The 22,546-nt window shown below is 43.6% G+C and overlaps 1 protein-coding gene across 1 annotated transcript in view; it reads right to left on the reverse strand.

Annotated features, from left to right (window-relative positions):
• LOC141060203 (uncharacterized) overlaps window positions 1-22,546 on the reverse strand; it is a 148,615-nt gene that overhangs the window by 4,905 nt on the left and 121,164 nt on the right. The window contains 2 exon segments of the mRNA XM_073556449.1: window positions 4,456-4,644; window positions 8,119-14,877. Of these exon segments, the coding sequence (XP_073412550.1) occupies window positions 13,306-14,877 (1,572 nt within the window). The 3' untranslated portion in view covers window positions 4,456-4,644; window positions 8,119-13,305.

Here is a 22,546-nt window from a genome sequence, read left to right on the forward strand (position 1 = left end):
ATGTATGATGGGTATATGGGCATGGGACTGTGGGATGGAGGATATGTATGATGGGTATATGGGCATGGGACTATGGGATGGTGGATATGTATGATGGGTATATGGGGATGGTACTATGGGATGGAGGATATGTATGATGGGTATATGGGGATGGTACTATGGGATGGAGGATGTGTGATGGGTATATGGGCATGGGACTATGGGATGGTGGATATGTATGATGGGTATATGGGGATGGTACTATGGGATGGAGGATATGTATGATGGGTATATGGGGATGGTACTATGGGATGGAGGATGTGTAATGGGTATATGGGCACGGGACTATGGGATGGAGGATGTGTAATGGGTATATGGGCATGGGACTGTGGGATGGTGGATATGTATGATGGGTATATGGGCACGGGACTATGGGATGGTGGATATGTATGATGGGTATATGGGGATGGTACTATGGGATGGAGGATGTGTATGATGGGTATATGGGCATGGGACTATGGGATGGCGGATATGTATGATGGTTATATGGGCACAGGACTATGGGATGGCGGATATGTATGATGGGTATATGGGCATGGGACTATGGGATGGCGGATATGTATGATGGTTATATGGGCATGGGACTATGGGATGGAGGATATGTATGATGGGTATATGGGCATGGGACTATGGGATGGAGAATATGTATGATGGGTATATGGGCACTGGACTATGGGATGGAGGATATGTATGATGGGTATATGGGCATGGGACTATGGGATGGCGGATATGTATGATGGTTACATGGGCACAGGACTATGGGATGGAGGATATGTATGATGGATATATGGGCATGGGACTATGGGATGGCGGATATGTATGATGGGTATATGGGCACGGGACTATGGGATGGAGGATATGTATGATGGGTATATGGGCACTGGACTATGGGATGGAGGATATGTATGATGGGTATATGGGCATGGGACTATGGGATGGAGGATGTGTGATGGGTATATGGTCATGGGACTATGGGATGGAGGATATGTATGATGGTTATATGGGCACGGGACTATGGGATGGAGGATGTGTGATGGGTATATGGGCACTGGACTATGGGATGGAGGATATGTATGATGGTTATATGGGCACTGGACTATGGGATGGAGGATATGTATGATGGGTATATGGGCATGGGACTATGGGATGGCGGATATGTATGATGGGTATATGGGCACGGGACTATGGGATGGAGGATATGTATGATGGGTATATGGGCACTGGACTATGGGATGGAGGATATGTATGATGGGTATATGGGCATGGGACTATGGGATGGAGGATGTGTGATGGGTATATGGTCATGGGACTATGGGATGGAGGATATGTATGATGGTTATATGGACACGGGACTATGGGATGGAGGATGTGTGATGGGTATATGGGCACTGGACTATGGGATGGCGGATATGTATGATGGTTATATGGGCACTGGACTATGGGATGGAGGATATGTATGATGGGTATATGGGCACGGGACTATGGGATGGAGGGTGTGTGATGGGTATATGGGCACTGGACTATGGGATGGAGGATATGTATGACGGGTATATGGGCATGGGACTATGGGATGTCGGATATGTATGATGGGTATATGGGCATGGGACTATGGGATGGAGGATGTGTGATGGGTATATGGACACGGGACTATGGGATGGAGGATGTGTATGATGGGTATATGGGCACGGGACTATGGGATGGTGGATATGTATATGGGCACGGGACTATGGGATGGAGGATATGTATTATGGGTATATGGACACGGGACTATGGGATGGAGGATATGTATGATGGATATATGGGCATGGGACTATGAGATGAAGGATGTGTGATGGGTATATGGGCACTCGACTATGGGATGGCGAATATGTATGATGGGTATATGGGCATGGGACTATGGGATGAAGAATATGTATGATGGTTATATGGGCATGGGACTATGGGATGGAAGATGTGTGATGGGTATATGGGCACTCGACTATGGGATGGAGGATATGTATGATGGGTATATGGGCACGGGCCTATGGGATCGTGGATATGTATGATGGGTATATGGGCATGGGACTATGGGATGGAGGATATGTATGATGGGTATATGGGCACGGGCCTATGGGATCGTGGATATGTATGATGGGTATATGGGCACGGGACTATGGGATGGAGGATAATTATAATTTGCTATAACTAACCACAGTTAGTTACTATGCCCAGGCAGCGCCGGGCTCTTCAGCTAGTTTTATATATTATTCGTTTTTATTTTTTTTATTTAGAAGTTTGGGTGTCAATTTCTGTAAATAATCTGGAAAAAAAATGGCGTGGGCTCCCGCGCAATTTTTTCCACCAGAGAGGGAAAGCAGGTGAGTGACAGCAGATTTATATAGCCTAATAAGGGACCATTTTTTTTGGCCCCTCCCCAGCTAAAAAAATCTGCCCCCAGACACCCCATAAATGGCACATCTGTGAGATGCGCCTTTTATGGAACTTAACCCTCTCTCATCCCACAGCCATCGTGCAATGGCATATGGGGTAATAAGGAGTTAATGTCACATTGCAATTGGAATGTGACATTAAGCCGGGTTAATAACAGATAGGCGTCAATCAGCCGCCGATCCATTGTTAACCATATATCTTGAAAGGGTTAAAAAAATAAACAGACATTATTTTGAAATGTTTTTATTTAAATAAATACAACTTGTTTTTGACCATGTTTTATTGAACGCCCAATCCAAGATTTGAAGGGTTTAAAAAAAAAAAAATCCACCTCCATTGCTGATCTGAGATCTGCACAGGAGTGTGAGAAATTTTCCCACGCTCCTGAGTTCATCTCAGGACAACATGTTAGTCCGCGCATGCGCAGACCGGACCACCCGCGTAGCGCGAGCTGACTTCGGGTGAAGTCGGTAAACAATGAACTGGGGAGCTTTACGGCCCCATTCATTGTAGCGGCGTCGGGAGTTTAGAGCGGCCACATGTTATGTGGCTGCTCTAAACTTTAGATCTTCGTGGGACACTCATTTTTATGGGATTCTGCGGAGGGTAGGTATTTTTTGTGGTTTGTTTTTTTATATTTTTATTTAGGTTGAGCATGGTCTTCGGGGAATTAGCAGAATAGGTGAGTACGGGTTTTTTATTTTAATTTTTTTTAGGTGGCGACGTCGGGGACAAGTAATTATTATTTTTTTCCACAGGTAACCACTGGCCACCAATGAAAAAAAATTATTGGACACTTAAAAGAAAAAAAAAAAAAAGGAAATTTTAAGGAAAGGCTGTTGGGGGAAAAAGTGATATATGTGGAAGAGGGGGGGAAGCGGGAATTAAAAAGGCACATTTTAGTGGGGGCCCAAAACTCATATTGGCGGGGGGAATGGGGCAAAAAAAAAATTTTTTTATTCACAGCAGGAACAGCTCAATGGGAATACTGCTCCCATCGCACTGAGCCTGCTGGCACTACTGTATGGGAACAGACATAGGCCGATGGGCCTAGTAGTCCTATCGGCCTATGCCAGATAGCAGCAGTAGACACAGACGCCCCATACACCACATCCACGCCATATACACCACACACAGACACCACGCACACACACTCACCACGCTTATCATGAAGGGGACATCTAGCTCCATCCTGTCTACCACTCCATGCCTGTAGCACCAGCCATGATACAGGAAGAAGGAAAGGATTGGGATGTCCTTCTTCCTGTATGGGATGGTCCTTGCATGGCATGATGGGGCATGATGGGAAGGGCTACATGTCATTTCCTGGCCGCATGCGGTATTTACCGTGAGAAATATGCCGAATGTATTAAAAAATGCGGTTTACATGCGATCCCATACAACCCTATGGAGCCGGAATTGCCGCTGATCCGCAAAATTAATGAGCATGCTGTGGTTTTTTCCGCGGTAAGATTCCGCCGCGGAAAAAAACGCAGCATTAGCACAGCAGAGCGGAATCCCAAAGGCTTGCATGGGATGCTTATTTTTAGTGATTTTGCGGCAGAAACGCGCGTGAAATAACGCCGCGGAAACGCAAAAAAAACGGATCGTGTGAACATACCCTTACACTCAACAGTACAAAAGGTACTGCATCAACCCAAGTATTTCCTTTGTCCAATAACATCTTGGCAATTCTGGATTTTATTGTTCTATTCATCCTTTCCACAATACCAGCAGACTGTGGATGGTAGGGTACATGAAACTGTTGTCGTACCCCTAGAATAGCACAAATGGCTTGCATGATTTTTCCTGTAAAGTGACTTCCTCGATCGGAGGTGATCATTCTTGGGATCCCCCAAGTGCAAAAGACATGATTCACTAATGCTCTAGCTGTAGACAAAGCATCATCTTTCCTGACAGGTAAAATTTCAACCCACTTAGAAAAAACATCTACTACAACCAATGCATACCTGAGACCATTTTTACCTGATGGTAACGGTCCAATGTAGTCGATTTGTAACGTAGACCATGGACCATCTGCAGGTGCAATTCAGAGTAGTGGTGGTTTCTGTCCTTTTGGTCTTGGATTAATTTGGGCACAAATGAGACATGATTGAACAATACTTTGCACTGTCTCTTCCATCTTTTCCCAGTAAAATTTCTCTCTGAGAATGCCTAATAATAATAATAATAATAATCTTTATTTATATAGCGCCAACATATTCCGCAGCGCTTTACAGTTGAACAGTTTCAAACACAACAATTTCTGTTGGCCCAAATGACCCAAACTTTCATGATTATATTTTGTGAACTCAACCAGTAGATGTCTTGGGACAACAGGACGCAACTCCCCGTTTAAGTCATGACACAAAACCCCGTTTTCACAAACAAAGGGAGGTTTTGGATCAACCCGGGAAGCAACAAGAGATGAGTCTTTTTCTTGTTCTTCCGCAAAAGAAGGGATATGCGTGTCTGTTCTTTGAACTGCTGAAACCTCGAGAGGTTCAGGTTCAAACACCTCTTCTCCTGTCAGGGCTGCCTCTTTGGCTAGCATATCTGCGGTTGCATTTCCAACAGATAATTCATAATCAGATGTTTTATGGGCCGGAACCTTGACAATAGCAAAACCATTAGGGTTTTTTGATGCTATCCTGAAAATTGTCTTCAGTGTGTCACTGTGAACAAGAGTCTTATTAGATGAATCTACATAGCCTCTTTTTTCCCAAACTGGCAAGTAATCTGTCAGTGATCTAACAACATAAGAGCTATCACTGTAGATCGCAATGGGACACTGATCATCTGCTTCATTCAGCTGTAGTACCATTTTTACTGCTTCTAGCTCTGCTCTTTGAGCTGAAAAATGACTCGGTAATTTGTGCTTCACAACCTGTCCTCTTTTGGGATAAAAAATGGCATATCCTGAATAATAGTGCCCATCTGAATAGAAATTGACTGTAAAGTACACACCTACCAGGTGTCTTGCACAGGTCTCAAAACTTCTTTCAACAGGTGAGAGAAGCTTAGAAAAATAGCCCAAAATTCTCCACTCTTCTCCCTGCAACTGTAACAGCACAGCAGACACTGATGCCCCTGATGTGTGCACTTGCAAAGCAAATGGAGCCGAAGGATCTACTGTGGACAAAGCAGGTGCATTTTGTAAATTAATTTTTAATTGTTCAAATGAGGTTTGCTGTTCATCACCCCAAGGACCAAAGTAATCACTGTTTTCACCTTTCAAAAGATCATATAAAGGTCTGGCCTTGTCTGCAAAATTCTCAATGAAATCCCATGAATAGTTCATAAGACCTAAGAAATGTCTCAATGCCTTGTGTGATGTCGGAATTGGTAGGGAAGCAGTTGCCTCAATTCTTTCCTGCAGTGGCTGCCTTTTTCCTGGACTCAACAACACTCCTAAAAATCTGACCTCAGTCTGCATCAATTGATTCTGGAGGCAATTTATACTGACGCTGTGGTGGAGGATCTCATCCTTCCACATTTACCACCACATTTTCATTGTACCCACCTCATTCCTGAACTGAGCCCAAAGAGAAGGAAAAAGCTGTACAATTTCTATCAATACCTCATCACCATCAGTTTCAGGCCACAAATGGTCTGATGACACCACATCATTTAAGCAAATACTTCCACCATGGCTATAATCATTAGGGTCAATGACTACCGGTTTACAACCATTGGAATCTTTCCAGATCACTTGATTTCCTAGATCAACTACCCATCTGAATTTCTGCATAAAATCTGTGCCAAGTATATTTTCAGAATCACGACAATACCAAATGTCAATTTCTGTTTTGAAAGAACTAGGTATTTCCAAAATCACATTGGGAACTAAGGTTGCTTTAGTTCCACCCTTTCCACTAAAACCGACGATTGTACAAACTGGTGAATCTGGGTTTAGCTTCAAATCAAGGTTTGTAACACTTAACTGAGCTCCTGTGTCAATGAGAAATACAGCATTCTGTCCTGCTAAACTTACTTTGTTAAATGGTCTTCCACAGTCATCCAATGTAACTCGAGTCACAAATTCCAATGGATGTGGTACAGGAATAGTCTGTGATTGTCAGAAAGATGAAGGAGATGGGAGAAGACCAGTGTCCCTCTTAAAAGACCTTGGAATTCTATCCCTTGACTCTGTCTCCTTCACTGTCATCTCTCTGATCTGTCTGATTAATGGTGCATATGGTGACTGTGTTTGTCTGTTGGCAGTATGAGCAGGTGCAGAAGATTGTAATGGAGGTGCGGAAGGTGTGGTGTATGATTTTGGCATGAGTCCGTTTTCCTTTCCAAGCTTACCTGTTCCTTGTGTACCTATCTCTGATTCTGTTCTGAAAAATTTCCTGCACTGCCACTTCAAATGTCCAGGTATACCACAAAAATAACAATGGATATTGTTCCTTTGTGTAGTATTTTTACCTCTATGCTCAATGTGATCCCTGTTCTTGGAGAATACTGTGGCTCTAGGTTTCAGCTGACTGGCTTCTTTCTCATGAACTACCGCTATTTTAGCCTTGACCTGGTTTTGTTTCATGGATCTCCTTATTCTGTCTATAAAAACTGTTGCTTCTTGCAATGATGGCTGAGTGTTAGCCAATTGCACTGAGGCAGGATCCAAGTACTTGAACTTTTTTACAAAAAATTTGATCATGGATGCCGGCTCTTCGTGAGGCCCGAGATCCATTACCATTCGGTAGGCCTGTTCAAATTTTACCAAAAAAGAGAATGGATCATCGGAAATATTTGTTTGTAAATTCCCTAAAATATCAACTGTAGGCATGTCTTCTCCAGTTGTAAGCAATACTAATTGTCTAAGTCTGTCTTCTTTTGTACTATGTGTCATTTCATGATCATCATTTAGTCTGGGTGTGGTCAGTAATCTTTTTCCCATATGTGAAGGTAGCCATACTTTGAATATCTTATTCTTTTGCTCATCATTAAGATTGAATTTGTCTGTGTTTGATTAAAAAATGTCTGCATTATAAAAGGCGTCCATCTTATCGTTGTAATTTGGAATGTCTTTTACAATTTTCATTAACTGATCGTGTATTTTCAGATTAATGCGTGCTGCTCTGTCATGTAATTTTTTCCGTTGTAATTCTACTGCCTCTAATTCCTCTACTGAAGCATCTGGATCTTGTGTGTCTGGTACAAATGATGAGGCAGCAGCACTGTCCTCCTGTTTACCTGTTGATCTTGTGTTAACTGAAATCTTTTTTATATCTTGTCGTAATTTGGACAATAACTCTGTCCTGGTATCAATCTGATCCTCCAATTGTTCTATGTGTTCTGACAATATCAAACAATTTGGACAGTCAAAATAATCCTCGTCAGACTCTTGTGTGTCACCTGGTGTGTCAGTGTGATCAGTTTCCTGTGTGACAATGCATGTTTTATAAGTGTTGGGTTCAGTTTTCTCAAAGACTAGGCTATTATACACGTGGACCAGCTGCATGACATTTTGAAGCTTTCTTTGTAATTTCCTTACTGGGAAAAAACGCTTGTCAATTTTAACATTTTCTGCTTCACATTGATTATACAAACTAGACCATAATTGTGCGTCTGTATAACTATGATCAAACTTAAACTCTATGTTACTTTTCTTAAAATAATCATGTATAAAATCCATTTTCTCACCTATGGAGCTTTGATCCAATGGATGGTCCTCTGTGTCCTTATGCAATCCTCAGATCTCCGTCTGGATGGGATGCTTGCAGCTCTGTACGATCCTCACTCGTCTACTTTAGGTTCAGTCTGATCCTTGTGCCGTGAAATAGTGGAATTCCTGAGGAGGCTTGTACAATAGGTGTTTTTAGCAGAGTTCTAGTTCTCCCCCTTGTACAACCGATGATGGAATGCCAGCCAAAGTTAGCACAAAAGGTCAGCCTGGCCAAGGCTCGCCAAAATGAAGAAAAATATAACTCCCATTCTCACTTTTGAGTAAGAGCTCGGTGAGGATAAAAATGAAAAGCAATGTTGAATTGTGGATAAAATAAATCTTGTTTAATTGTTCATTCAAAAAATTATTACAAAAATGAAGAAAAGTAAGTTCATAGCACACAAAATATAAATGTTACTTTAAAAGAAGAAAAAGAAGCATTTTGGTTCTTACATATGGTCTTGAGCAGCTGTTCTGTGTGTGTGTTCGAGAATCTCAAGGGATATGAGATCTGACTGAACAAGAGTTAGGTCGGCTTATATACTATTTTGACCTTTAAACTACAACCACATATGGTGGCTTTCCTCTATGTTCATAACTTCTTCCATATTAAGTGAACCCTAGTTATTTTACAATATGCATATAGTTATTAATGCATTTACCTTAGCCAGAGTAACTTAAACCTAAAACCTGCAATCTTTAGAACCATACATAACCTCTAAATAGTCACATATTGACAATTCTAACAAGTGACCTATACGTCTGACACGCAGGAACAAATGTATGAGCAAAAGAACTCAGAATAGCTCAGTCACTCTCTAAGCTAAACAGAGCTTGTTAGCAGGACTAGACTCTGCATACGCTACGTAGTCAATATATTTTTTTATTATAGAAATACTGATATTTTACAACAGTCAGCCATTGTCTGGTCAGGGAAGTCTCGTGGGCAAGGTGGAGGAAGAAGAGGAAGAGGAGGAGGATGATGGGGATGATTATTTTGGGCAGGAGGATGCTTTTCAGGGGACAAGAGAAAATGTTGGCGTGGCAAGGTCAGGTACAGGGTTTGTGCGTGACTGGAGGGATGTTGATTTGCCAGAAAGTGCTCCTCCTCCCAGCAATCGCAGTGCATCATTGACACCTGGAACATTGGCCCACATGTCTGATTATGCCTCGCAGATCCTAAAAAGGGACCTCCGCATTGCCAAAATGATGAACGATGACGACTACTGGTTGCCCAGCATCCTGGATCCATGCTATAAAGGCACATTCCAAAACATCATGCCACAGGAGAACCTAGAGCTAATAATGGCTAAAAAACAAGCAACTATGGTAAACCGTTTGTTTGAGGCATTCCCAGCACACAGCGGCAGTGATGTTTTTCCAACGAGCCGTAGGGGGCAACATGGAAGAGGTGTTCGTGGTGCACACAGCCGAAGTGGCGTTGGACACAGGGGTTTAATGACCATGTTGTGGACTGATTTTTCAAGTACTGCTCACACGACTGGTAATACAGCATCGATGGAAAGTGACAGGAGACAGCAGTTGTCAACTATGGTAACAAACTACTTCTCCTCCCATATCGATGTTCTCCCTCACCGGTCATTCCCCTTTGACTATTGGGCCAGTAAACTTGACACCTGGCCTGAATTGGCACAATATGCCTTACAGGAGCTCGCTTGCCCTGCTGCTAGTGTGTTATCTGAGCGAGTCTTCAGTGCTGCTGGATCAATCCCGACAGAAAAAAGGACCCGTCTGTCGACCCAAAATGTTGATGATCTAACCTTCATTAAAATGAACCATGCATGGGTTTCAAAGGATTTTGACCCACCTTCCCCTGCCAGAAAAATGGCTTGCTTTTGTCCTCCTCTTCTGCGGACTTCTCCAATTACTCCATTTGCAGCTGCTGAATGTCCAACATCAACATATGCCAATTTTTCCACCTCCCTAACTGGGCTGCCTCCTCCCACACGGTCGGGGTCACCACCTGGCACATGCACCCGTGCGAGTGCCGTTGCCCTGGACAGGTGGGTGGGAACACTCTTTGGCAATGGCACTGGCACAAGGTCCCTCATAGTAGAATCAAGTGTCTCTGACGGTGGGGTTGCACACCCGCCGTCAGACACACCGGCGTACTATGAGGGGCCCTGCGCCAGTGCCGTCGCCAATGAATGGGCCCCCCCTGCTTGCTCAGGATCACAGCACTTGCAAAGTTGAAATACTTACCTCTCCCTGCTCCACTGCCGTGACGTCTTCCGCGTTTCCTGACAGTGACATTCTGGTCAGAGAGCGCGATGACATCACGTCTGTACGCCCTCTGCCTAAACAGTCCAAGTGCAGTGAGATGGAAAATGGGGACGACGAGGAGTCCAGACTAGTACAGGGATTCCCTAGCGAGGAGACTTATTTAATTGTTTTCAATGTTGGGACAGCTATTTTTGGGGAGCACTATACGCTGGAGAATGATATATGAGGCCCACCATACACTGGAGCATTCCAAAGGTGGACATCAGACACTGGAGCAGCATTTACAGGGCCCATTATGCACTGGAGCATTAGAAATGGGGCCCATTATATATGGAGCATTATTTGGGCCCATAACACAGTGGAGCTTCATCCATGGGGCCCATCATATACTGTAGCATTATGTGGAGCTCATCATATACTGTTTCAAACATTATATGGGACCAATGATTCTGTATGGAGAAATATATGGGCCTCATTACTCTGTACAGCGCACTATGCGGTGGACATAATACTGTACGGAGTTATATACTGTCCGTTTTTGGAGCTATTGGAGAATTTAAAATGGATATCAGTCATGAGATGTAAGAAGTGAAGTATTTTTCATTGTACTATACCGCTATTTCTCTGCCATATTAGAGGATCATGAATTGTGGCATGTGTTAAAGGAGCCAATTGACACTCTTTGGCCCTGGGCCCATGAAAATCTGGAGCCAGCCCTACCCCCCCCACACAACTTTAGCCAAATAACCCCCAGTGTTCAATGCCTAACTATTATTATAAAGTAAATTAAGGTTGACAAGCTTAAGTAATAAGAATTGATGTTTTTGGCATTAAAATGGGCACTGTAGGTGTGTTTCCTGTCCTCCACTCCCTGCCGACCTTGGTTCCCCATTGACTTGCATTGGGTTTCGTGTTTCAGTCGGCCTTCGACTTTTTGCAATAATCGGCCGATTTCGTTCGACCCGACTTTTGAGAAAGTCGGGTTTCATGAAACCTGACTCTACCCGAAAAAAGGCAAAGTCGCTCATCCCTACTTACTACCATATGACACCATTATTTACTCTCACAATGCCCTGCAGCTACTCCTATTAACCTTTGTGTATGCCAACCATACCTGCTAATGGCTCTGATGTCATTTTATGTCTCCATTCTGGCTAGAGCTCCCATAAGGTCATCTCACTAGCTGCAAAGTTAGTTAGTGAAAGTTTTTCTAAGATGGCAGCTCAGTCCGACATGGCTGTTCAATGTATTTATAATAATAATAAATTATATTTCTATATCGCTGACATATTCCGCAGAACTTTACATTTCAGAGGGGACTTGTACAGACAATAGACATTACAGCATAACAATAATCAAATAGACCATTACAAATACCAAGAGGAATGAGGGCCCTGCTCGCAAGCTTATAATCTATGAGGAAAAGAAAAAAGGTAGACACGAAAGGTGGGTGGTAACAGTTGCCCTGATTGAATGGACCAGCCATAATGTTAAGTGTGTAACAGTACAGACACAGAGGGCTAATGGATGCATAAAGCATGTGGGAACATGATGCGGGGAACCTGGTTATGGTAAAACTTTTGGCTGTGCCACACAGGGATAGATTAGGTTAATGTGTTGAGGCAATAGGCCAGTCTGAATAAATGCGTTTTCAGGGCACGCTTAAAATTGTGGGGATTGGGGACTAATCGTATTGACCTGGGAAGTGCATTCCAAAGAATTGGCGCAGCACGTGTAAAGTCTTGGAGACGGGAGTGGGAGGTTCTGATTATTGAGGATGCTAACATCAGGTCATCAGCAGAACGGAGGGCACGGGTAGGGTGGTATACTGAAACAAGGGAGGAGATGTAGGGTAGTGCTGAGCCATGGAGGGCTTTGTGGGTGAGGGTAATAAGTTTATACTGAATTCTGGAGAGAATGGGTAGCCAGTGTAATGACTGGCACAAGGTAGAGGCATCGGTGTAACGATTGGTGAGGAATATGATCCTGGCTGCAGCATTCAAGACAGATTGGAGAGAGGAGAGTTTGGTAAGAGGGAGACCGATTAGAAGGGAGTTACAATAGTCGAGACGAGAATGAATAAGAGAAACAGTAAGAGTTTTTGCAGAGTCAAAAATAAGAAAAGGTTGAATTCTAGAAATGTTTTTGAGGTGCAGATGACAAGAGTGAGCCAGTGATCGAATGTAGGGGGCAAAGGAAAGCTTGGAGTCAAGTATGGCACCAAGACAGCGAGCATGTTGCTGGGGAGTAATAGTGGAACCACACACAGAAATGGCAATGTCGGGTATAGGTACATTAGTAGAGGGAGGAAACACAAGGAGTTCAGTCTTTGACAGGTTCAGTTTCAGATATAGTGAGGACATGATGTAAGACACAGCGTTTAGACAATCGCCGGTGTTTTCTAGAAAGGCGGGCGTGATGTCAAGAGAAGAAGCATATAATTGGGTGTCATCAGCATAGAGATGGTACTGGAAACCAAATCTACTGATTGTTTGACCAATAGGGGCAGTGTATAAGGAGAAGAGGAGGGGGCCTAGAACCGATCCTTGAGGAACCCCAACAGTAAGGGGAAGGCGAGAGGAGGATGAACCGGCAAAAGATACAGTAAAGGAGCAGTCAGAGAGATAGGAGGAGAACCAGGAGAGAACGGTGTTCTTGAGGCCAATGGAACGGAGCATAGTGAGGAGGAGCTGATGATCCACAGTGTCAAATGCTGCAGAGAGATCCAAGAGAATTAGCATGGAGTAATGACCATTTCATTTAGCTGTTAGTAGATCACTAGAGACTTTAGTGAGGGCAGTTTCAGTAGAGTGTAAAGAGCGGAAACCGGATTGGAGAGGGTCGAGAAGAGAGTTATCAAAGAGATATATTTAGTACTGATCATTCTCGTACAATGAATGTTTTTATTGTAACATGGCCAATCATGAGGAATGACAAGGGGTTGTCCTAGTAGTGGTCAACACCTTTAAGAAGATACAATTTTTAGTTAAAATATTTCCAACATTTTGAACATGAAAAAAGCTTCTCCCCGTATGACTTCCCTGATGTTTATTAAGAGTTGATTTCGGTAGAAAACATTTCCCACATTAAGAACATGAAAAAGGTTTCTCCCCTGTGTGAGTTTTTTGGTGACTAAGAAGAGATGATTTCCTCACAAAACATTTCCCACATTCTGAAGAGGAGAAAGGATTCTCCCCCGCGTGAGTTCTTTGATGCTTAAACAAATCTGATTTCCAGTTAAAACACTTCTCGCATTCTGAACAGGAAAAAGGCTTCTCCCCTGTGTGGGTTCTTTGGTGCTTAACCAAATCTGATTTCTTTGTAAAACATTTCTCACATTCTGAACAGGAAAAAGGCTTCTCTCCTGTGTGCGTTCTTTGGTGCTTAATCAAATTTGATTTCTGGGTAAAGCATTTCCTGCATTCTGAACAGGAAAAAGGCTTCTCCCCTGTGTGAGTTCTTTGGTGCTTAACCAAATCTGAGTTTTTTGTAAAACATTTCCAACATTCTAAACAGGAAAAAGGCTTCTCGCCTGTGTGAGTTCTATGGTGAGTAACAATATGTGATTTATGTGCAATACATTTCCCACATTCTGAACAGGAAAAAGGCTTCTCACCTGTGTGAGTTATTTGGTGCTTAACCAAATCTGATTTCTTTGTAAAACATTTCCCACATTCTGAACAGGAAAAAGGCTTCTCCCTTGTGTGAGTTCTTTGGTGCTTAAACAAATCTGATTTCTGGATAAAACATTTCCCACATTCTGAACAGGAAAAAGGCTTCTCCCCTGTGTGAGTTCTATGGTGCTTAACCAAATCTGATTTCTGGCTAAAACATTTCCAACATTCTGAACAGGAAAAAGGCTTCTCCCCTGTGTGAGTTTTCTGGTGTGCAACAAAATTAGATTTCTTGTTAAAACATTTCCCACATTCTGAACATGAAAAAGGTTTCTCCCCTGTGTGAGTTTTTTGGTGACTAAGAAGAGATGATTTCCTCACAAAATGTTTCCCACATTCTAAATAGGAAAAAGGTTTCTCCCCTGTGTGAGTTCTTTGGTGCTTAAACAAATATGATTTCCAGTTAAAACATTTCCCACATTCTGAACAGGAAAAAGGTTTCTCCCCTGTGTGAGTTCTTTGGTGCCTAACCAAATCTGATTTCCAGTTAAAACATTTCCCACATTCTGAACAGGAAAAAGGCTTCTCCCCTGTGTGAGTTCTATGGTGATTAACCAAATCTGATTTCTGGTTAAAACATTTCCCACATTCTGAACAGGAAAAAGGTTTCTCCCCTGTGTGAGTTCTTTGGTGCCTAACCAAATCTGATTTCCAGTTAAAACATTTCCCACATTCTGAACAGGAAAAAGGCTTCTCCCCTGTGTGAGTTCTATGGTGATTAACCAAATCTGATTTCTGGTTAAAACATTTCCCACATTCTGAACAGGAAAAAGGTTTCTCCCCTGTGTGAGTTCTTTGGTGCTTAAGCAAATCTGATTTCTTTGTACAACATTTCCCACATTGTGAACAGGAAAATCTATTCTCTGTTATGTGAATTTTTTCATGTTTAAGAAAAGTCTTTTCAAGAAAACTATTTCCATATTCTGAATCTGAAAATGGCTCCTTTCCTTTAGAATCAATTAATTTTTTAAAGCTTGTATTGTGACTTTGATTTTCCTTAGTAGTTGGTAATGAACCAAAAGATGGGACCTGTTTCACAGGATCAGATGACAGATCTTTGCTATGAAGGGATGATGGTATATGTGGAGTAACGGCATTAACTTCAATTGTATCCTGTGAGATCTCAAGATCATCAGATTTAAAAATTGAAGATGTCAGCGTTCCCTCTGATCTCCAGGTACAGTCATCTGCTAAAAATAAAACCAATTAATAATTTTGAATAAAATATCCTAAAATTTTATACTTTTGGACATTTCTACTTAAGCTGTCCATAAAAAAATACAAGCTTTTTAAAAATATTTAAGTTTTCACCAAGACAATGAGAGTCACAGTCTAATCGAAAGCCTCATAGCATGAACCAGTGCATCATGGTGTTCAATGGTTTGTTCATTCTGCCTCCCAAACATGGAACAAAAAGCCAACAATGTTATATATGTGAAAATTATACCAATAAAACTTCTACTCATCTCACGGAAACACAAGACACCACTAAGGTCCATCATCTGACAGAGGAAAACCAAAAGGTTTCCACAATATTTGTGGCTCAAAAGCTCTTGAAAAGCAACATGGCTTCCATAAACCAATCCAGCAATATCCGCTCTCCCAAAGTCAAATATTCACTCTCTTCTGAGCCTTGTAGTGCGCCCAAACCATATTTAGCATCCATATATTTGGCATTACTATAGTGAGATGAACCCACTTAATTTACGGTGTGTGTTTCCTGGAGCACAATCTGGGCATTATGTGTTGGATAATAAAATGACAAATGTGCAATTTTCATGTTGCAACATCCAGTGCGAGCTAATTTCCGGAAAGTGTCACTACTCCCATAGAATAATTCACTGAGGGTTATATTTTCCATAATGGAGCCACTTTATGGGGATTTCTACTGCTTTAGTTTCCTGTAATTTTGTTATATTAGGGCATCTGCAGATGGTGTGTCCCCTCTCCACTGGAATCTGCTCCTGCGATGTTTGATTCCATCACCAAGCAGCGCCTTATTTATTGTGCAGACGTTGCTGGTAATAAAAGAGACATCGAAACCAGAAGCTCTGGGTGGCGCTGGCTCTGTCCAGCCGCTAAGATTAGGGTGCCTGAGACCAGTAGTTTCATCCAGCCTGGCAGTATGGGTTTGTGTGCTGTCCAGCAATCTGGTAGCAATCTGCTACCTGCTTAAGCCAATTAGAAAGCACCAAACCCTCCTAAAGCTTGAAGCCTATTCTCGGAATCTGCCAGATACAGCCTTGTTCTCCTCTGATTCAGTCCTCTGTGCTCAGCTGGTGTATTTGTTTCCTGGTGTAATCCCAGCCCGCTTACTGACTACACTTGTGTCTTCTGATTTTCTACTTTCTCTGCCCTCCTGGTTATGGCCAACTACCTGACTATTCTTCTTGCCATCTCACTCCACAGAATAGCGGGTAACACCATGGCCCAAGCCTAGGGGTCTCTGTGTAAGTCCAGATCCATGTAGAGGGGTTAAAGGATGATGAGCAAGGCAATCACTGGGATCTGGAAAATAGAGTAGATAGAGCCAAGCCTTCTCGTGGTGGCCATCTTTTCATCTGCCAGGTGATCACTAACAGTGCTCCCAATACATCGTGTCTGCAAACTATTCCATCAAGATCTGTGTACGAATAGCTAAATGGCGCTCCTTCCTTTCTTAACCCTACCATGTGCCCAGAAAGTAGTGTACAACCATATATAGGGGATTGTTGGATTGAAGAGACATTGGGAAATAATTTGTAAGGTCCATTTGTTTCCTATTATCCTGGTGAAAACTCTCTGGGTAATTAGAGTATGGGGCTCGGTGGCTCTCGGCAATCTAAACTATCGTAAGGGCCAATATTTTCTGTCAGATGAGTTTCAAGAAGAAAGATTAGATATTCATAGAGAACTTTTTATACTAGTGCAGAGGTGATGTGTCTTAAATTTAGATCTCAGGCATATGGCAGAGGTAATGGAGACCTTATTTTAAAGGCTACCAGGTAGTTGCAGACTCACATAAGTGAGGCAGGCCGATCCCACCATCATCAAACTGCCATACAAAATGAACCTGTACAAAAAGAGCTAAAATAAAAAACATGTTACCGTATTTTATGGATTATAATACATTCCGGATTATAAGACGCACCCCAAATTTTGAGGAGAAAAATAGGAATTTTTTTTTTAATAACATGGTGGTGCTTCTTATAATCCATGCGTCTTATTGCTGTGGTGAAGTGGGGTCATAGTGTCGCTGCTGGAGGAGGCAGGAGTGGGGTGCTGCTGCTGTCGCTGCCCGGGGTTGCCACCATTGCTGCTGCCCGGGGTGTCCGCCGCTGTGGGGGGACTCTGTCAACATTTCGTGAAATGCCAGAGCCCTCACATGTCCTGTGCGGTGGACTCTGTAAACATGGCCACCGGGGGGCAGCGCATGCACAGATGGAGATCTCTGTATCAAGATCTCGGGATATTAGATTTCAGCCCTGAATTACATCTCAGGACTCTAGGAAGCCAACAGCATCATTACCCTCCACTTTCTCTTACAGGCCCATCATAAGATTTTTCTTCAAGTGATTTTCTAACCTGTCAGCACATTCTACGTACGCTGTCATTTGGCTTTATAGTTTACAGATCTGGGCAGGTAACGGTTAGCGTCTCCTAATCCCAGGGGGTAGGTGGATCCTCCAGGTTGGAAGTTCTATAGAAAAGGGCTTTCAATGCCCAAAGTCATTTGAACAGTTTTGAGTGGAGGAGAATGTTGTGGTCTAGAGGCAAAATGGTGATCATGGTAATACGGCCGGACTACACCACCGATAAAGCAGCCACAGCCGGTGACTGAGAGGAATCTGTGACTTCTCTGCATTCAGTGGTTACTACTCACCTGGGTAGTCATATGTGGGAATCTCCTCTTTACACCGCTCATCATCTCTCACATATGTCTCTGTAGTATTAATATGGGTCAGATCTTCACCCTGAAACAAATATTGTAAAAGTCACAGACAGATGGAGAAGTCCCATCTATGATCAGCTCTAATCCTGCCATCTCCACTGTTCTCATTACACAAGTTGTTGGAATATGTTTGGTGCAAAAACTCATTTATGTCTATGAGTGTTTAGTTGCTAAATTTGTAAACTATTTATAAAGCTTAAAAAAAAACTCACAGAGGCTCACACAGGGGGAGCATGTGACTGTATTTCCTGTTTTCCTGCTGTGTCTGTGTATGAGAGAAGCAGCCTGCTGTAGATGCTGCACAGATAGAGAAACACAAATGATTTATCCCTGATCTATTAAGCTTATCATACAGTTAGGTCCATATATATTTGGACAGAGACAACATTTTTCTAATTTTGGTTCTAAACATTACCACAATGAATTTTAAACAAAACAATTCAGATGCAGTTGAAGTTCAGACTTTCAGCTTTCATTTGAGGGTATCCACATTAAAATTGGATGAAGGGTTTAGGAGTTTCAGCTCCTTAACATGTGCCACCCTGTTTTTAAAGGGACCAAAAGTAATTGGACAATTGACTCCAAGGCTATTTCATGGACAGGTGTGGGCAATCCCTTCGTTATGTCATTCTCAATTAAGCAGATAAAAGGCCTGGAGTTGATTTGAGGTGTGGTGCTTGCATTTGGAAGGTTTTGCTGTTAAGGAAACATGCCGTCAAAGGAGCTCTCCATGCAGGTGAAACAAGCCATCCTTAAGCTGCAAAAACAGAAAAAAAACCATCTGAGAAATTGCTACAACATTAGGAGTGGCAAAATCTACAGTTTGGTACATCCTGAGAAAGAAAGAAAGCACTGGTGAACTCATCAATGCAAAAAGACCTGGGTGCCCACGGAAGACAACAGTGGTGGATGATCGCAGAATAATCTCCATGGTGAAGAGAAATCCCTTCACAACAGCCAACCAAGTGAACAACACTCTCTAGGAGGCAGGCGTATCAATATCCAAATCTACCATAAAGAGAAGACTGCATGAAAGTAAACACAGAGGGGTCACTGCACGGTGCAAGCCACTCATAAGCATCCAAAATAAAAAGGCTAGACTGGACTTTGCTAAAAAAAAATCTAAAAAAGCCAGCACAGTTCTGGAAGAACATTCTTTGGACAGATGAAACCAAGATCAACCTCTACCAGAATGATGGAAAGAGAAAAGTATGGCGAAGGCGTGGTACAGCTCAAGATCCAAAGCATACCACATCATCTGTAAAAAACACGGCGGAGGCAGTGTGATGGCTTGGGCATGCATGGCTGCCAGTGGCACTGGGTCACTGGTGTTTATTGATGATGTGACACAGGACAGAAGGATTGATATATTGGCCAGAGGGGGGTTATAAATACAAAGAATGACATATTTCTGAGAGTTAATCATTGCGTGCACAAACAAAATCGTCCCTCGGGGTCTCTCCGGGCCTCCCTGACCTCCCACCGAACATTCTTATGGATTAACAGAGAAACTCCCCTTGAGTAGCTGGTGTGAAAAGCATGTATGAACCATTGCACCCACGGTTTCTGTACCCACCGAACTGTTTCTCTAGTCAGGTGTGTCACTACCAAGGCCACAATGTGAGGACAGTAATGTCTGATCTGTGAGAACACCTTAATTTTCTTTTGAGGGGTTTTTATGCCTCTTACATTCCAGGTCATACAAATCAGCTTAGAACCTATTCCCGTCTATCTGTATATGATGCATAATGGTGCCCGATCCCAGTGCATAGACCCCACACAGATAACAGAATTTGGCGTCAGCTGCGGCCTCTATCTAAACAACTATAAAAATTAAAACTTTTGAAAAAGAAAAAGCAAAACAGGAACCTAGTAACATAGACGTACAGTCTTACGCCCCCATCAAAAAATGAACAAGGGGATACCATCACTGAATCCAACGTCCGGTATAGCTGGAATTTGGGAACTCGCCGGGAGAGCTCCAATTAGACCATTAATTGAGAAAATCTGATGTAACAACCGTCACATTAGGATTCCTTCGCCGGGAATCCCCCATGGGACCGTATCCACTCAGTTGCCTCCAATGGATCCGCAAAAAACACGGAGGAACCCTCATGGACAACTCGGAGCCGGGCCGGATACATCATCGAATACACAACGTTCCTGTTTCTCAGTTGCTTCTTGACCTCGAAGAGCTGTGCCCGCTGCCTCTGCAGCTCCACGGAGAAATCCGGAAAGATGGAAACAACAGCATTGTTGAATTTAATAGGACTTTTCAGGCGTGCAAGACGCAAAATGGTATCTCTGTCCTTGCAGTTAAGCTGGCGTGCCAGGAATGATCGAGGCGGGGCCCCCGGAGGCAGGGGTCTTGTAGGGACCCTGTGGGCTCTTTCAACGGTGAACATTGAGGAGAATTCATCCCCCAGGGAGGTCTTAAGCCAATCCTCCAGAAATTGCTCAGGATGTTGACCTTCCGAGTGCTCAGGCAGCCCAACAATACGGATATTATTCCGGCGCGTTCTGTTTTCTAAATCATCCGCCTTCTGCTTCCAGGCATTTATGGAGCCCGCCACCTTCGTTAATTTAGCCTCCATAGGTGTAATGGTGTCTTCCACCCTGGACATCCTCGTCTCCACCTCCGTAATGCGTCCTTTCATGGCCTGCATATCCTGACGGAGTCTCCCCACCTCCGTATAAATATCCTCAATTTTCTCCGTCAGGGATGTCCTGGTCAATGAGATAGCCTGCATCAACTGCTCAGATGCTTGTTTAAGGGTCAATTCTTCCTGTTCCATCTCCTCCTCACCCCCAGAATGGCGATTTTTGCACTGAACTTGAGAGGATGTGCTCCTATTATGCCGCGCACTTTTAGCGGGGTCAGGTCTTGCAAACTCCTTTTATCTTTCCGCCGCCGCTCCCGACCCTTTAAGTCGGCTCATGATTGTCTGCAGTGCTTCCAATGAAATAAATGAGGCGCGCGATCCAGGTATTATCCACTACACAGAGGGATCACAGCGGGCTGGTAACAGTTAAGTATAGATCAGGCTACAGGGGGATGCCTGAAGGATTGCAAGGACGGTAGCCAGGCACAGTCCAGATGACCTTTATGGCCCGGGGAGGGAGGGGGGGTCCCGCAGTGGCAGCTGCAGTGGGGGAGGGCGCACAGAGCCTCCCTTAATGATGGTGCCAGCCGGCACAGTGAACGGATAGGAGAAGAGAGATATCACACGGGGCCCGTTTTTCCAGGGCACTCACCGTGCACTCCCCCAGATTGTCCGCTGTTTTTCTTCTCTGCCCGGCGGCGGTGCAGCAGTGGGAAGCCGGCGCTGCAGCTCTCAGCAGCTGAGCTGCGCACCCAAGATGGCCGACGCCTCAAGGGGGAACCAGCCGCCCGCCCCTATCTCCTCCGTCGCCCGCTCCCAGAAGCCATCTCCCGACCTGCCATGGAGTGCCCAGGGGGTCCCAGCGTCCAAGGAGGATCCAGTCAGCAGCAGGTGAGCTGTTAGGAAAGGGTCTAGGGACCAGGATCAGTCAGGATTCTGCGGAGCTCTCCTCACCAGCTTCCTCTCCCTCTCACGGCATAGCCACGCCCCCCGCATCTCAGGGGTTTTGGAGAAGAAATTAAAGATTTTCATGCTGCTGCATTTCTAATAAGTGGTCTTCCAGAGAGTTATGACAGACTTGTGACTGCACTAGATGCACGGCCAGATGATGAGCTGATACTAGAGTATGTTAAAGGCAAACTTTTGGATGAATTCAAGAGAAAAACGCAGCATGTAAGCAGCAGTAATGAATCCAGAGCAGAAACAGCATTAAAGACACAGGATTTGCCTAAATATAAAAGCAATCTAAGAGAAACTCGTGAATGTTTTGTCTGTAAAAAGCCCGGCCACCTTAAAGTAGACTGCAGAATTTGGAAAGTAAGAATGAATCAGCTTAAAAAGCAGAACAGTCATCAAAGGGTTAAAACAGCTGTAAAGGAAGATTCTGCATGTCCTGAAGCTGCATTTAATGCCAGAACAAGCCCATCTGCAAAGTCTATATGGTGCATAGATTCTGGTGCAAGTAGCAATATGACAAATAATAAGGATTTCTTCACTGACCTTAATGAAAGCTAATCAGAAAAGGTCATCTTAGCGAATGGTTACTATATGACTTCAGAAGGAATAGGATACTGCTACCTCCACTGTCCAGTTTCCTCAGCACAAAGCAGAAAGATCCCAATAAAGGTGTAATGCTGCTGCAAAGCAGTAGCGCGCAACCTCCATCAGGGGGTGCAGGTGAGGGAAAAAAGGATGCACTCACAGCATAGCACCACAGTGCAGCAGCCAGGTCGGTAATGGACAGGGAATGCAGTACCAGAGGAAACAATACATGTGATCAGATCCAAGCCAGAGAAGTCAGAGCTGGTCAGGAGCAGAGATGCCAGAGACATGAGACAGTCAAACAGGTCAGAGATCAAGCCGGGTCAAATACCAAAGGGTCACAGCACGGGGAGCAAACACTAGAACTATTACTGACGCTGCCTGCAGGCAGCAGCAGACCGAAATAGCCAAA

Source organism: Dendrobates tinctorius, unplaced genomic scaffold (assembly GCF_039654945.1).
Source record: "Dendrobates tinctorius isolate UK_male_01 unplaced genomic scaffold, ASM3965494v1 ptg000233l, whole genome shotgun sequence".
NCBI lineage: Eukaryota > Metazoa > Chordata > Amphibia > Anura > Dendrobatidae > Dendrobates > Dendrobates tinctorius.